Below are 17,500 nucleotides of genomic sequence, written 5' to 3'. Positions count from 1 at the left end.
GGTAGTACTGTTTTATTCACTCATTTTGAAACCAATCTTTCCAACATAGGGCACAGACTAGAGGTATGTTTTTTAAAAATATTAATAAACGTGTTCTTTCATTTCAATATTATTCTCTCTGTCACTACCTACCCTTTACTGTTCGACCGGCCCATGTTTAGCCATGTTTGGAAATAATTTACAAATTCCGCAAATCCTGCTACGATCGGCGAAAAGCTTGTGACCAACTCATGACACCAATTATCTAAGCCAGAGAGGCAGTGCGCATAATTCGCCAAATTGTGGAAAAATTCTCACTCCGTCGATAAGAAAAGATTGGCGTCAATAATATCGTATATATCGAGTTGAATCGCAGAATCGTCAAAAGTTGTGACAAATATAAAGATTGATCATTTTGCTGCCGCCGCGCATAATGGAACACGAGATACACATTCCCACATAGATTAAAAATAGCATCAATACTTTTCCTGCCACACGACACGCACGTGCTGGGAAAGAAGGCAGCAAATCGTTTATTGAATAATTAACTATTAAGTTCTCTATCTTCTCAGATGGGACGATTCTCTGGAGGAACTAAGGGCAACATTTCGAAATTGGAAAACTGTTGATTATAGTAGCTTAATTAGCAATCTTTTCAACGATATTGTCGCGTACGGTTCTGGTACTGGTCTTGTCATTAAAAATGATTCCTTGTTCATAGGATTATTGTTTGTTTTATAGTCACATTTTATTAGATAATTTTTGGACACATTTGTTTCGTACCGATATACGGCTAATTCTATGTTTCATCCTCTCCCGCTAGGGGCGATCGCAATGTTTAGCGTCGGGAGTATGAAACAGTTCTTTCTATTGCTTCTAAAGTTTCCAGAAAGAAGAAAAATATGTTTTTACTATCTACGCGTCCATCCGAATACGTGGAAAATCGATAGTGAAAAACAACAACTATGATGAACGCTAGCGAAAGGGAAAGGCAAAGAAAGCATGAAAATATATACGTATAGGAATAAGGAAAGTGTGTACAAGCATTGATTGTAATTGGGAATAACATGGAATCCTAATTTGAGTGATATCTAAATATATTTTTAAAATTGATAAAAGTTTAAAACCAAAACACATTGAATCGGATTTTCACGTAAGTTTGTGATGAGTGTGATGACGTAAGAAAGAGTCTCGCATTCAATTCGCAATCACTAAAAGCATCAAGGAATCGGATCACTCGAAAGAATTATTAAAAAAAGTCGTATAAAAAAACTCAGTACGGTTTTGCTATAGCGCTGAGTTCGCAGTCGTATTCGGCGAAAAATGAGCGAATGTCATTGATTCAGTTAAAATAAGAGTTTGAATACAAATGATGAAAATAACGCTAGTTGTTCGATTACTATAAAGTAGTGCTCGCTTATATCACGGAAAGCCGACGCTGGTGTTGAAAGTGGACTTATCATAGCAACCATTTCGTATTCTAACGCCGCCGCCAGTTCCACGTACCTGTTGATATTTGTTGGATCGGTTTGGCACACATTTCCTTCCAGGTTCGAAGTTAGTTGTTCTACTATGTGGCCTCGTTCTATATGGAGATGATTCGGTGTTACGTTTCCTAGACAACTGGTAATGGTAACATGTTTGTTTGAATAAAACAGATTGAACCACTTTTCGTCGGTGCATTTGTGGCACACGCCAGCGGACGAAATCGGATCAGATCTTCGGACAGTGCATCTTTTAAGCCAAAATGGATCAAATAGAGGAAAGTGGTGAAGATTCGCAAGCTCCAGAATCGACGTTTGAGGATGATCTCGTCCCGAAAGAAATTACGGACGAATTTTTCGAGGAGCTGTGTGCGAAAGCTAACTTGGTTAGTACTGCCCCTGGATCATTGTAATTCCTTTCAAAGAAATATAACCCCGTTCGAATCCGTTTTCAGACTGTCAAAGATTTACAGGGAAATCAGCAATATGGGTTAGCAGAAGATTTTCAGAAGCTGTTGATAACCGGACAAAATCTACGCCAGCAACTGATCGAGGAGCAGGATCGGATTGGGAAGATGCAAGATGAGGTTGCAGCGGCCGCCGGAAGAGTCGCGCAAGCTATGCAGATTTCGCAACGTGACCAAGATACAATACAGACGCTGAAGTCGGAAATTCAAGATGCGTGGAAACGTGCGGACGCTGCTCAAACCCGCGAACAAAATGCCCAAGAAGCGATGAACCTGATGAGGAACAAGTTTGAAAAGTTGCATGCAGATGGCGATCGTTATGGTGATCGGGACGAAGAGTATGGGGATTTGGAATGTTGTAATAAGTTTGATCGTGATTTTTATTGCGAATCTATTTGCTTTTTTCAGTGTTGGACCATCGATGAACAAACACAAGGAGGGTGTACTTCGGGAACGAGATCGATTGTACGTGGAGGTGGAAGAGCTGAACCGCAGATTACACACCCAGCGCCTGTATATGGAGGAATTGGAAAAGAAATGTGCCGATGCGGAAACAAAGGTGAAGGATCTTTACAAGGTGGTAGATGAAACCTCAAATGAAGCGTTCCGTGATAAGCGCCAGTTAGAAAGTTTGCAAACCGCTCATAACGAAGTAACGGCCACTCTGGATATAAAAACAGAAGAGGCCAAATATTTCAAGACCCTAGCAGAATCAAACCACAAAACAACGGTCCAACAGACCATGCAAATTGCGGCGATTCGTACGAATCTAGAGCGTATCATGACCACGAACAATCTCACTCAAGTGAAGCTGGCTAAAGCGCAAGCAGATTTCGACAATATGGTACAACTTAAAGAAAAGGTAACCAACGAGCTCAACACAAAGGTTAACATATTAAAGCTCAAAGAGGACGAAAACAACAAGTTTCGGCTGGAGAATGCCAAGTTGTTAAAAACTCGAGAGTTGCTGCAGAAACGTATCCAGACGATTGAAGCCGCAAAGGGTATTACCGATCAAGAGGTGGCCAAACTGAAGTATGTGTGAGATGTGTGTGTGTGTTAATGGGGAAAAAATAGACTCAACATAATATTAACCGAAACATTTCCAGGAACACAATTGTTACCTTTGAGAAGGAACGTGATGCTTCAAAGAAGTCCTTTGACGTTGCCAAGAAGCAGGTTGATGCCGTACTTCGGGAACGTGATCTCGTCCGGAAGGATTTGGTTAAATCAAACAGTGCGTACGAAGATACACACCTTAAAAAGCAACTATGTTACGCGGATAATTATATTATCGTTTTCTTTTTTCACAGAAACTATTAGTGATCAAACTGATCAGATGATGTTGCTAGATAAGCACCAGAAAACACTGGAAAATGAGATCAAGGGCTACCAAGCGGCGGCTCAAAAACAACAGACACTCATGCTCAAGATTGAGAAGGATCGCGATCGCAACGCAGAGGAAGTGCAAAATATGTCGGATAAAATTGAGCAGCTTAACGAAGATCTGCTGTATAAACAAAAAATGATCGGCGAACTACGTGAAAAGCTGAAGGACGATGAGGCAAAGCTGGTTCAATGCCAAAATTTGTTAGAAATCACTCGCGGCGAAAGGAACATTTTCGAACGTGACCTTACAACATGCAGCAAGGAGATGGAAAGTTTGAAGGAGCGTTTGAAAAACGCCATCCGAGCTGTTGATCAGTTGAAAGAAGAGAACGCCAACAAAATGGCAGAACTGTTTAAGGCGAATAAAACGATCGATAAAAATGAGAAGGAAAAGCAAACACTAAAATCAGAGGTACAAAATATAAGCATTGCGTTGCAGCATTCAAAATCTGAACTTAGCGAGAAGACCAACGAGAATACTCGACTTAACAAGACACTATCGGTAAGATTGTCCTTTTTTGCGGGTGCACATATCAAACAATTTATTAATTCAATGTTTCTCCTTTGTTTGCAGGACGATGCCACAAGTATGCTGCGGTTGAAGAAACAGCTGGAAGGAGCTATAAATGAGAAAGATTTGGTGAAGGTACAGTTAACGCAGCGAGTAGAAGAGATCAATAATTTGACCGAAAAACTGAACATGTTAAATATGGCTCTCGATCGTGGTGAAAATCAGTATCGCGAACGGTTGGATGACATTCGACTGTTGAAGATAGAAATCAGCAACCTTCGCTCTCAGCGAAACCTTTTAACACGCGGGCTAGCGAATACCGCAGACATGCGCCAGGAAGTGTTGCAGTTAAACCGTGTCCTTAATCAGGAACGAGTAAAAGCACGTGCCCTGGAGGACGAAATGCTCACACCGATGAATGTTCATCGTTGGCGGAAGCTAAGTGGCAAGGATCCCGAAAAGATGGATTTGATTGTTAAGGTTCAAACATTGCAACGCCGGGTTCTCTATCAATCCGTAACTGTTTCGGAGCAAGAGAAAACCCTACAGCAGTCGGAAAAAATGTACGACACACTAAAGGAGGTAGTAGAGAAACTACCAAGCCATAAAGTCAAAGAACGGCTTTCGATCACGCAGAGAGCACTGACGGCACGTACGAAAAAATTGAAAGCGCTGGCAGCAGAAATTCGTATTAAGGAACTGGATTGCAAGAGCAAAGATAGTACACTGGATCAGCTTAAACAAGCACTACTGGAAACCAAGAAGGATTTGGCGAAGGAAGTAAGTGGAAAGGTTGTTTCAGAGATATAACAATCGTCTTATTGTGTTTCCTCTTCTTTCCTGTTCAGAAACGCGAGAAAATAAAATTAGTCGAAAACCTACGAGGACATCGGGCCCATAGCGTGTTGCATGGTCCCTCGACTGATACGGACTTTATCGTGTTTCGCACAACGAGCCAGAGTGCTAACAGCGGCAATTATCGTACTTTGGGTTCAGGATTCAGAGCAATTTGCTGAACAAGTTAAAAGGACATCAACTAGAAGACACCACTTGATGCGTAATATCGGATTTGTTCATTCAACTCTACTTACTCAGCTTTCAATGTTTTTTCTCGTTCACATGCTCTGTATTACAAAATTATTTGAAGCGTGGAAAATAAATTACTTGGATCTCTAAAACAAAACGATATGATTTATGAAATCTTATCTTAGAAAGAATCCCGAATAGTTTGAATCTCGACTGTTACTAAAGCGACAGTATTAGATACGGAATTTATAGAAACAATCGGTTATTTGGACTTCAAAAATATTGTCATGGGTCTTGTAATCGCTTACTGTAAAACACAATCGCCCACTCTGGCAACTTTTGAAGCTCTTTTCACGTTCTGCCCTCCGAGCTCAAAGTATTGTCATTGAGAGGAAACTTATCGTAATACATCAGGTTTAAAGAACAATTTATTATTTCTAGTCAACCTTCTAGTCATTTTTATGAAAAAGTATTTATAAATTCTTATGTATAGATAGAAATAAAAAAATAATTACATTCATAATATTCATTATTCTACCCAAACAATTTCTCTGTTGATGTATTACCTTCCCTCTCCCCCTATCCCACCATTCTATTTAATTAATTACATTAGTGTTCTATTTAATTAACATACGAATATTGTTTCCATGATGACACCTTTTTACACACTTAAAATTCCTACCATTAATCTTTTTGACATATAATGCGAGAGACTGCAGCGAAATAACGCGTAGTTCATTCACATTTTCCTTCAGGTCATGCCTTGGAAATCCCACGAAACATTGCCCTTTGCGAAGGCCTTTTCTCTGACCTCACCGTAGAAACACCATCACCACATCCTAGATTGTGATTTACAACGCCGACAGGGGTCTGATGATACAGGGAATGTCATTCGTCATATTTTTGCAATACTTCGTTTGCGGTGATGATAATGATAACCTTCCTGCTTGAGTCGAGAGTGTCTCGACCTTACCTGTGTGCGAAGTGTAAGATATGAAGCCTTGACTCTGTCTCAACTGACTTTTTCGTCGTATGAACTGTAGAGAAAAAGTTTGCCTTAAACATTCACTAGGCTCGTGCTCATAAGATGTGTTAATCAAGGATTGATAGAAAATTCCACAGTAGGATTAAACGCATGATAAATGCATATGATTTTTCTGGAGATGAGAGTATTTGTTTAGCAAGAGATTTTTGTTTATTAAATAATCATCTCTTGTTAGTTGGAATGAACTATTTGTTAATTTTAGTTTTTCCGAATGGTGCATACACCATTTTACCAACTGATTGCGTAAGAGTTTTATGCACAACTGAGCAAGTGGCGAGATTAGATTTCAAGTCACTCGGTTGTGTGATTTGGCTTGTTGCTCGAGAGATTCTCCTTTGACGATCCAACTTTCATTTGATGCCTGTGCGCACAAAATGGAGACTCCGTAGGCGGATTGCTTTTGCACTGCATAGTCAAACATGTTCCTTTACGATGAGGTAGCTGGGAATACCGTACTTGTCACGTAACGCGGAAGACGCAACTTCTATGTGCACCTCCACTGTCTAGAGCCGGGCGCCACTCCTTCTCTTCAAACAAGTGCACCGTACGAGTCGATCGGTGCATCGTATGTCGAACCGGTTGCAATCGTTGGCTTGCTGGCAGTTCGACACCCATCTCTCGATCTGATAGTAATCCTCATTACTTACTAGAGAGTAAGAGAGAAACATACACATCAACCAGTGAAGTAAAATGCGGCTGCCGGTCTACAATAAGATGTATTTCACACGCATTCGTAACAGATAAGCCAAATAAATCGATGTAACAAGCATTTTATGCCCTTTCATTAATTGTTTCAATACTGTAGCGTTTGGAATGTTTTCAAATCTAACTAACCATTAGTGGCCATCGACTAAAGGCTAGACCACCCGTCCATTCGAAAGCGAAATCGATTGCGTTGAGGTTACAGTCCCTCACGCACGAATCAAGGTGTTCTTCTAACTTTCGACAGTGCGTTCCTGCTTGGTTTCAAGGTTGTTTTCCAAATCATAAACCCTGAAACATAGAGTATCTTGTTTGTTTTTCTGTTAGACACAGGAAGCTAATGTTAACGGATGTTTCTCAACCGAAGCTGCTTGAAGGCGAATTAAAATCAAATTTGTGGATCCAGCTCATCTAAGTCATGCAAAAGTGTGTGTTTTATAAGCCACTAATCTTCATTAGTTCCACGCGATGGCCAATATGGCCGGCTCCACTATGATAGGTCACAGATGAGTGTTACAAATAGCATCATATTCTCAAGATGCCCCATTAGCAACTAGCTGCAGCTCATCGATTTCGCCGTAAAGGTTTCTGATTGCCTCACCTATGACATTGAGAAAAAATGATGTGACTAACCTGCGATAGTAGTGATTGCCGGTCGGTCGAATGACTAGTAATCACCAACATCGCAACAACAGCATTCAGCACATGCAACATGCGTTTAGCAAGCAGCGCTTACTGAACTAACCCCTGCTGTTAAGCTTAGCTTCATTGTGTTTCACGTTCTTATCTTTAGATCGAGTTCGATTGAACAGAAAACATGTTGAGTGATTGAGTGCTGTAAGATTCAAATGAAAAATTATAGCAGTATGACGAGGGACACACTTAGTTAGAATGTAGTAACCTGGTTGAAATCATGTTTACTATGTTTCGTTCCCTCTGGTTTTATCACTATTTCGTAAAATCATTTAACATGAAGCATCAAAGCGCGTTCATATGCAAATCCAATGTTTACGGATCTCACAGCCAATAAACGGTGCGTTCGTTCGTTCATTCGTCGATCGAGTTGGGGTTTGTTGAGCTTAAGATACGCACACTTTGCACACGATCGGTCGCTGGAACTCACACACGTCTCCCATCGCATGGCCCGCGATCCTTCGATCGTCTAACTTGCTTTTATTGCGTTGAAGTTCTTCGATGGTGAATGAAGTGTTTTCCAACCGTTTCATCCATCTCTCTAGTCGCTGCTGTTCGCGAGTAAAGCTGGTTGGTGCGGTATTTTTAACCGATGGGACGGGCTTTCCGTTGGTGGTTGCCGGTGTTTTGTTTGGTGTCTTACTTTTTTGTGGAAGTGGTTTATACAATCGAATTTTAAATGCCTGTGCAGTTGGTTTTAAACCAGAAATATATTGCACATTCTACACACTCTTGCTGTGAGATTTCATGATCTCGAGATCGCAAAGAGAGTCGTGATCGACACGTTTGGCGGAGGTTGAGATCGAGAAAGCTTTGGTGAACGAAAAGGGGAGACAACCGAAAAACATACAAAAGAAAGTGAGTGCATTGCAGCCGCATGAAACCACAACAAACCGCGGATTGCGCGCGGTGCGAGTGCCGACCACATAAGAAAAGGAGGTCGGTTGCAGTGGAACCTCTTGCTTTCCTCTCACAGTATTCGCTGTGGTGCAGCATCTACTACACTACTGAAGGCAGTCGCCCTTTGAACGTTAGTCAGTGCCAAAAAGTTGAGACGATTTGCAAAAAATACTAATTTGCTTTCGAACAATTGTTTCAACCATAGACGCGTGAACATCGGAGGTCGGTTGACCAGGGTGGATGGAAGTGGTGGTGCGTGGCCGTGAAGATTTTAACACCGAAACCACAAAGCTCACTCCTTCGTGTTTCGTGTCTGGGCCGGAACACAGCAGGCAAGGTGAATTAGTGAGAGTCTAGCAACCGCTAGACATCTTCAGGTTCAGACCTTTCACGATCCAATACTGTGAACCAAGCAGTACGTGTGTATGCGTTTCAACGTGAGCTCTTCTTAGGATGGTACTTCACGTTGGTCCGGGTTTTATTGGTGGCTGCGGATGGAGTTGAAGAACGGTGAATGACAAAAAATATCTCAGCTAGTGTCTACATTCAAGTTTTTGCATATTCTTCTTCGTAGGTATTATAGTGACAAAAAAAATAGAGACGGCGTACCACCATCAATAACGGAATTTGGCAGTTGAAGAGGAGTGGTGAAGTGCCGAAGTGTTAAAGTGTTCAATTCAAAACTTATCGTACTTCCGTGAAAGAAAAAAAAAGAACAAGAATCGGTGTGTACTGTGTACTGGAGGAAGAGTTCAAGGATGGCCAACGCGGCGATCCCTAGTGCTAATCAGCAGCCATCCCCACCAACCGTACCGCAACCGTCCGGCCTGGAGGATGGCGGTGGCATCAACAAGCGCCCAGAACTGGACAAACGCCGTATACAGCGGATGTTTAGCTGGACGGCAGACTCTCCAGCAATAACGTAAGTACCACCGTTCACGTACCATCCCGATCCCAACTGGTTTTTTCCCACCGGGAAGCCCCAGGAGCATTTGTGGGTGACATTGTTACTAAGCGCTAGTTTGAACGATTGAAATCGGCACAATTGGGGTCAGAGAAGTTATGCCGCTGGCATACGGGTTCGCCTTCGGTCTAATGAGTGCCTTTGCGACGCAACTCGCGATGGAAATTTTTGCACCGAGATGGCCCGTGTGACCTATGGTGGATGATTAGAGCTTTGCTAGAAACTGCTATTAACTGTCGTAATATCAATCAAAATCCAGGAACACAACAGCCCAACACAGACACTCTCCTATGGACCCTGACGTTAGACCCTGGCACAAGTCACCAACGGAACGGATAAGAGATGGGTTCGCATATTTCAAGCCCATATTCACCTTCAACACACGTCTTTACGACGTCTTTAGTTTGCAACGAAAGCCCAGCATTGACCGTGTACGTAACAATGCAATCTATTGTGGACCGTGCGTCATTTTAACGCTCTCGCCAAGTCAGCTTTCTAGTCAAGGCGTACTTTCACTAGTCGCTAGTCTGTCACCTGTTGAATCCGTCGAACAGTTTTGAAGCTAATATTCGATAGTATGTTTAGAAATTGGTATCATTTTGCAATCTCTTTTCGATATTAGCACTCAATGCAGTGTTGCTTCATTAGCGTCGTTTAACGTTTCGACGGGAAACTTACCTTTCCGATACACTCTACAACAGCTTTTCCATCAGTTATTTACGCTATGGATATACTAACCGACGGTCGGTCAGCACGGTCACTTGTGTGGTTAACCTTGATGAACGGAACTTCTTGCGTCCACTATTCCAACGCCGGCAGCTATCCTTCGAATTCCTAATTAAATAATTCGGATGAATCCCTCGATCGATGTTCATATTTTTGCTTCTGTTATCAGCAATGGACGCTGTGTACGGCAAGGTTCAAAATGTTATCCCAAATCTCACTAGTACCAGACAACAGGAACCGGTTTGGTTTGACCGTCAACAGCTGTTTGACTGTGTTCCCATGGTTGATTCTATGCGAGTCTCATATTTTGGGTAAACATAGTTAGAAACGAGAATAATTCGGATCCGGTTTGTAAAATATGCGTATTGGGCCACTGTTGTTGGCTATGTGACGCAATCGGTCCATCGGTGGTCAGTAGCAAGGGAGTGTCAATTTTAATGTCAAGTCCGAATGGAAAAATATACATTTTCATTCAATCGCTTCAAGTGTCTGGCAGATTTCAAATGCAAGAGAAGCTATTTTAGTTTAAAACTTATGACAAAGCATCCATACCTCTTCCACTTCGGAGTAAAATTAAAGACCATTGGAAAACGCCAGTATGCCATTAACAATCTCAATGTCACGGAACCACGGCGCTGATGAGTTCACAGTCTGCGGCTTTGGGCACAACGGACGATTATTGCCTAATCATACCATGGGGGCCAATGAAACAAAGCCTATGGCGATGATGAATCCAAAAGAAAACGTACCATCCAAACCCGCTTCCGGATAGCCCCAGCTAGGTGGGGGCAAGATGGAGTGCGGATGTGATTCGTGAGACGTGTTGGTGTGTGCGTTACAAGATGACCTGCGAGACGCACACGTGTCCACCCGTGCGCCGTTCAAGTTCAAGTTGACCGTCGAAAACTCGATTTCCCTGCGCGCTGTTATCGACCTAGCGAAGTAGTTGTCATTGGGCGCGTACTCGGTTGCACTTTATCTACGCTGCGGGGAAACAGTTTGGGGCCCGCCACCCGCGGGGGTAGTTGGCTGCGGAAGCTGGGAGGATGAACTTTGATCTCAATGATCTCATGAGTTACGCTCGATTCGAGATTGCTGCTCTCTACACATTCCAATCTGAACCAGAGGATCTCGAACTCGTTCACTCTTAGCAAGGGTCAGTAGTCCACATCATTCATCGTTTCATTTATGATTTCTTTTTTGCCAATAATGCTAACTGTAGAACGATGTGTATTCGCTGATTATGCAAATCGTTTCCATAACTAACCAGAACAGACTAGAAATTCCGGTTCTGAAACCGGGTTGAATTCCGAGCATCTTCGGTAACATAACGGGAACTGTGGAGTGAAACGTGTACGTTAAAGAGAAGAACAAAAGTTTTACAATATACCCGTTTCAAAAATGTCTTCTCAATGTCATGTTTGAACGTATTTTTTTATTTCGCATGACTTCTTATTCATAAAATTTCTAAAACCGGGTTCGTCGCTGTCATTTGTTCGCAGTTCCCAGCATAGAAGTCTTTTGAAGTCATGATAAAACGCTTTATGATAAAATAAAATGATAAAATGCTGTTTTGAGCACAGTACCAAGTTGCTTGGGTTTGTGAAAGTGAAGTACTATATTCGTTACTTTTGAACGTCATCCCCGTAATTTATATGAATAATTTGTGGCAGACGACCAGTTACTCAACGTATTGGTCCTGTAGGGTTTCTGTAGAGGCAGGTCTTCGACTAATGGTATCCGCACGGTACCTAACGTATGCATTAAAAAAAAAGAGACAAACTTTGAACGGTGATAAGAAAGGTGATAACGAAGACAGATAATTGAAATCTATAAACTTCATTTAAAAGGTAATTTTATCAGTTTACTTGAATAAAAATTTGATACCTCTATCAATTGAGCTCTAAAAGTGATGGCGAAAATAGTGAAGCTATTCCGTTCTGACATTTGCGCAATTTAACGAAAGGTAGTCCGCCGCGCCGGAAATGGGCATCATGTAGAACTTTGTAAATGTCGGGGACTTCTGTTTCGGCATCTACAGCATCCTTCCTTCGCACTAATGAACAACAGTTAGAGCATCGAGAGATGACTCGGTTCCGTACGGCCGACGCTATGAGCGAAAAGAAGCTCCAAAGGATGCTGAAGAGGAAGACCAACAGAAAAATGGCTACACCGCTGCGTGCGATTGTCCGGTAGGTCGGTACAATCAACCAAAAAATGCAGAAGTACCTGACGAACATAGACATACATGTCAGGAAGCGGGACCCGTTCCCTGGCGGGATATGGCCGGATATGGTACTCGAAGCGATCGATAGAAGAGATGGAGTGGTTAATATCGATATAGTGCCCAAGTCGATGAACCCGAAAAAGCACAGAAATATCTGAAAAACAAGTGTACAAACGTGTTTTCGACCTTCATGTCGAAAAATCCAGCTAACTACCGGAAGGGTGCTCGGAATGGCGCAATCAGAATTTTGTGTAAAAGGTGATAAAATTACCTTTCAAATGCAGTTTACAAATCTCAATTATGTGGCTTAGTTTTTTTCTTATCACCACTCAAATTCTGTCCCTTTTTTTAAATGCAAACGTTAGATCCAAAGTTCCTTCGAGGATCGTGTCCTAATTTACTGCTTTGCTGATGATATGGTCCTTAGCTATGATGGGCTATATGGTCTGCGGGCAGTCGTTGAGGAAAGTGGAAATTAACACGGAGCGATCGGAGATACGCAGGAGCGGGAGCTCAGCAGCTCAAAAAAGCGTATAACTTGCTACTGTGACAACATCCATACTACGAAAATCGGGCCTAATGATGATGAGGCTTTACAAGAACTGTGTGATCCTGAACAGGGTAAACCGACCAAAGCCCATCAGAGGTACAGCGCAAACGATGGGTGGCTTGACCTAACTCAGGTGGTGGCGGTCTTCCGGATGTCTGGCGAATGTCCAGGCGGCAGAGGGTCCTCAGAACGGTGCTCGTCTTTCTGGGGCCTGGGTTTTGATCCGAAACGTGAAGAGGTCCAGTAGAGCCGGTCGATCTCTGTCTGTCTTTGGAGTACTTTTTTACTAAAATCTGTCCCCAGAATTCAGAATGCGCGGTCTCGCTTGCCGTAACTGGCCTCAGGATGGTCAAATAGTATGGTTTAGAATCCTTTTTCGTTGATCCTGAGCCCAACTCCCCCCATCCCTGGGATGGCCAGGCATCCCGGGTGAAGACAACGGAAGTAAGGCTCTGCCACGATGAATGAATCTTGTATTCCCGGATGTGCAGTTGCAGCGCACAGCTATAAATTTTACAGAATAATTTTCAATCTAACCATCTAATAAAAAAAAGATTAGTTTTGTCGAATAAGAATCGTGAAAGAACATTGAATCACATGTCGAGACGAGGTAATGGACTAGCAACGAAGAGCCGTCTAAAGGAGTTTTTGTTTCATTAAGATTAATAAGCAATCCCAACAGTTATACGCACTAAAACGGGTTATTTTTGACAACTTTTAGTGCAGAAACCATTAAACTTCGGTTAAATATAGAAAAAACGGTTAAATTTGAAAAAACCCGGGTTCGAAGTGCTAAAGCGAGAGTTTTAAACGCACTAAAGAGTTTAGCGTGTGCACAAACTACGGGTAGATGGCGCTGATGACGTGAAACACCCGGAATGTAGAGGGCGCTGTCCCGTCGCACTTCGGGCGTCTTCGGCTTTTTGAATTTGAAACGACCGTTAACGAACACGGATTGAACATGCTGAACTAGATTGGATGCCATGACCGTAGTTTTGAACAAATCTTTCCCAAAATTGAACCAAATATTCTTGAAAAGTTGTAGTTGAATATGACATTAGCTTGAAAACATTAAGTTGAATGGTTTTCTGCGGGACATGTGGCCATAGTAGCCGGTCTCTTAAAATAGCAGAGGTCTATATCTCCAGGCTAGCTTGCGAAGGCCCAGGAAGCTGGATTCAATAGCCGTACTGGGGTAAATCCTCATTGAAGAAGAAGAAGAAGAAGAAGAAGAATGGTTTCTGCACTAAAAATCGTCAAAACTAAGCCGTTTTGGTGCGCATAACCCTTGGGATTGCTTAAATGAAATAAAAACCCCTTTCTGTTCTTTAACAATAGTAGAAGTTATTGATTCTTATTCGACAAAACTAATCATTTCTTTCATTTGGTGGTTAGATTGAACATTATTCTGTTAAATATATAGCTGTGCGCTGCAACTGCACACCCGGAAATACGAGATTCATTCATCGTGGCAGAGCCTTACTTCCGTTGTCTTCATCCGGGATGCCTGGCCATCCCAAGGCGTGGGTGGAGTTGGGGGACTGCAGTAAGATCCCAAAAAGGGCCAGGAACAACGAAAAAGGATTCCAACCCCTTTCAACATACTTTGGCCATACCAGAGAGACCACGCATCCTGGATGCGGAGTACGGCAAGGCCCGTTCTGGCTCTCAAGGGCAGATTTTAGTAAAACAGACCTCCAACTTCGGGATAAAGTTAGACGAAGATCGACCTCCGCAAGCGAAGGTACTAGGCAACCATGAAAACGGGGCTGGAAAGCCAACTGGATTGAAAAGGTTCTCTTTGAGGTAATCATTTGAGGTAATCAAATCAATCAATTAAAACGAGCTTTTTAATTAATCTTTATCACTCGCGACACGCGTCCCCCGCATTGATCGCTAGATATTTTTGTAAAGATCTAAATCACTACACAGAGACCTGTGGAAATGTCTGGATCTATCGAAAGTCAATGAGACAAAATCGTAGAAAGTGTCACTTTTTCAACTTCACAACGACACCACAAACCGAAAAATTGGTAATTCAAAAAAATTTCGAAAGGGGTACCTGAATATTTGCAGACCCGATTCTCTAGATTGGATGCCATGAACGTAGATATGAATAATGCTTCCAGAAAATAAAAGCAAATATTCTGGAATAGTTGTAGTTACCAAGTTTAGGTAAAAAAATATCTCCTTTGAAAAGTCTTTAAATATGTGTCTTTTTTGGCCCGAATTAACCTTAGTCCCCCCTTACACAGTTGAGAGATAATCGAACTCTTGATGGCAATGGCACATCGTATGGCACAGAGAGCTGAAACTGCCCCCTAGATAGCCGCATTGCGTAAGAGTTATGCCGATTTACCACCGTCGCCAAATCGCCGTCTCCGGTATGGTCAGGGATCCATAGCTTCTCTGCACCACTGAATTTCATTCTCCTTTCGACGACCGCGACCACGGCCGGCTATGAGATATTGCTGCTGCTGCTGCTGCAGTGATCGTGGCTGGTTTTGTGTGATATAATAAGAAATAAATATCGTGCTTGAGCTTGTCTTTATTGACCAGCGGGAAGCGCTACCAGATAACAACAGCTGCGATGCACAACAGAATTACGGGCATACCAAATATTTCTAATCACTGCGCCAGAATCACTGCGCTCTGTTCGTTAACGTTACATGAACTTTGGATCGTTTGGGATGCGTAATGCATCTGCCCAGACAATGCAGTGATAGCTGCGCATGTCAGCAGCAATGAAAATTGAAAATAATTTGGTGGAAAAAAAGACCTCACCCAGTCTCACCTCACCCCGTGGTCGTGTATGGGTGAAAGGCAGATGAAAGCACCAAACAATGCAGAGGACGGCAGACGGCAAATGATCGAAATCATCAAATTGAGATCAGTCGGTCTGTCGGTTTGTCGGTCAACTTTGTCGGTAGCAGTGCTGTTGGCTGTTGGGCTCCCCAACAAGTTGGGGTTCGTTTCATCAGCTGGCTTTTCGGATTTCTCCTTCCTTTCACTGGCCACTCGAAGACGTATAGGATAGGATAGGGTTTACATAATTCTCCGGCTTTCAGGTCAGCGCGGACCTGACGCGGGTTGGCTGATATAGTTTGTCCCTCCTACCGTACCGGCCACCGGTGAACCGAAGTCCAATCTCATCGTTTGGTGGATGCTCAATTCGATCTGGTTACTCCGGTTTGCATGTTTGTTGTTGCCTGCATCACCACGCGGGATTTTGGCTTGCATTCCCTTTTTCGGGCGGGGACGAATACTTTCGTTTTCGTCCATCAGCGGCAAGCGTTTCTTCGGGAACCTTTCTTCAACCCGTACGGTTTTACGCTGCGAAGCATCTACTCTGAGTGGGATTGACACCCTGCCTCCAGCGCCAGTTAAACACAAGACCAAGTGAGTGATGGTGATGCGGTTAATGAATTTGATCAAATATCTAACTTACAAGCTCGTACCCCTTAAGGTATGCATATGTAGAATGCACAATCGCTCAATGTCTATGCCAATCCATTGGCGGCAATATCGGTATCACTGCGACTGCGAAAACTTGCTCGATATCATGCCGTAGAGGATTCGCGGCAGAGATATGCTCCACCGAGACCGAGTGGTGGTAAATTTTGCAACGATCTACTGCGCGATTGTCGGGGCCGAAGCTCGGGGAACCTCGGCATGGCAGTACAGCACGGCGACCACACGGCGACGGTGTTGCTGACTGTTGGAGGTGGTCGGTATGCTGACGAAATTAGATTATTTAACGCACCGCTCGTCAGACGAGGTTGCCCGCTGTGGCTGCTGGCTGTTGCTGCGACGCTGAGCTGACAGACCGCGACCACGCGCTTGGTCACCGGCTGCGTCTTTTCGAGTGAATATGATTTGTCAAGGTGTTGATTACGCACCGGCCATCTCCCACCATCACCACTAGGCGCTATGGGGACGACCGCACGCACACCGTCGCTCGGCCGATCTGGGGGACGCACTCTTATATCATCCAACAGATATTCTTTCACTTGGACCAGAGATCCAGTTATGATTTGGGTCAACCTTTGTCTGTAACTCTTATGTATGTGAATTAGTGGAAAATGGATTTGTAATAACGGATTAAGAGCAACATGTAATGCTATCTAATAGGAGTTAAAGTCAATTCGCATATCCAGTGCCCTTCTTCATTTTATACGTTGTGATTTCTCATTACAAGATCGTCGACCTTACCTCAACCACTCATCGCGTACGGTTTGGGATCAGTAAATGAAACAGCAGGAAGAAGATACGACTTACGATCGCTATGTGCGTCAACATCTCACTAGCACGCAGATCGCCTCTGCGAGCAAACCCTCGCCAGTTGATGATGCTGAGTCACGGTGGTGCTGGTGCTGCAAATTGATCATTAATGAGCTTCACCCCGTTTCCCCTGAGTTCCCGTCCTCCGGGGCTCTAACATTTGTTTCCTCTAATTGAAATGCCGCTCGTCCGTTATTTTGGGCAAAGCTGGAAAAAAAACCCGAGCCTTCCTTCAAGGGTGCACAGGTGCTGAAAATTTAGTTTGCACGTAAAAGTGCGTAAAAAATTGAATGCACGTAGCACATGGTAACTTTACTTAAGTTACTTTATGCAACTCATTTGGAGCGTAGCATACGATAAAATGACAAGAACTACCCCATGCTGCGATGTCATTGACAAAACAACTTAGAATAGATCATTCACAATCCATTAGCATAATAATTAACCAACTTAAAACAAGGATACAAAAAAAAGTACCATGCGTAGACTGAACCAAGTCAAGTGCCCAGCCTATGCCCAGCTTCATTAAATGATTAACATGCTTATGACGTCTACG

General features: G+C 43.1%; 3 protein-coding genes across 4 annotated transcripts in view; all 3 read left to right on the top strand.

The window, feature by feature from the left end:
- LOC125950641 (lateral signaling target protein 2 homolog) overlaps positions 1–1,342 on the top strand; it is a 10,263-nt gene extending 8,921 nt beyond the window's left edge. The window contains exon 4 of the mRNA XM_049678809.1: positions 1–1,342. This exon is cut by the window's left edge and continues 1,136 nt beyond it. The gene's annotated coding sequence lies outside the window, so the exon portion shown is untranslated.
- A 280-nt stretch (positions 1,343–1,622) lies between these two features.
- LOC125950643 (cilia- and flagella-associated protein 58-like) lies at positions 1,623–4,985 on the top strand. Of its 2 annotated transcripts, XM_049678811.1 has the most exons (7): positions 1,623–1,849; positions 1,919–2,268; positions 2,339–2,965; positions 3,040–3,167; positions 3,244–3,821; positions 3,894–4,610; positions 4,679–4,985. In XM_049678811.1, exons 1-7 carry the CDS (start codon positions 1,727–1,729, stop codon positions 4,844–4,846), a joined length of 2,691 nt encoding a protein of 896 aa, XP_049534768.1. In that variant the 5' UTR covers positions 1,623–1,726; the 3' UTR covers positions 4,847–4,985. The 2 variants fall into 2 exon arrangements, with proteins under 2 accessions (XP_049534768.1, XP_049534767.1); XM_049678810.1 differs by having other exon boundaries at positions 3,244–4,610.
- A 2,803-nt stretch (positions 4,986–7,788) lies between these two features.
- The window catches only part of LOC125952599 (ABC transporter G family member 23), a 36,204-nt gene continuing 26,492 nt past the window's right edge, over positions 7,789–17,500 (top strand). The window contains exons 1-2 of the mRNA XM_049682167.1: positions 7,789–7,866; positions 8,771–9,118. Coding sequence (XP_049538124.1) covers positions 8,955–9,118 — 164 coding nt within the window. The 5' untranslated portion in view covers positions 7,789–7,866; positions 8,771–8,954. The remainder of the gene's footprint in view (positions 7,867–8,770; positions 9,119–17,500) is intronic.

This window comes from Anopheles darlingi, chromosome 2 (assembly GCF_943734745.1).
Source record: "Anopheles darlingi chromosome 2, idAnoDarlMG_H_01, whole genome shotgun sequence".
Taxonomy (NCBI): Eukaryota; Metazoa; Arthropoda; class Insecta; order Diptera; family Culicidae; genus Anopheles; species Anopheles darlingi.
The sequence above is the reverse complement of the archived record's forward strand: the minus strand, read 5'-3'. Positions and strand labels throughout refer to the sequence as shown.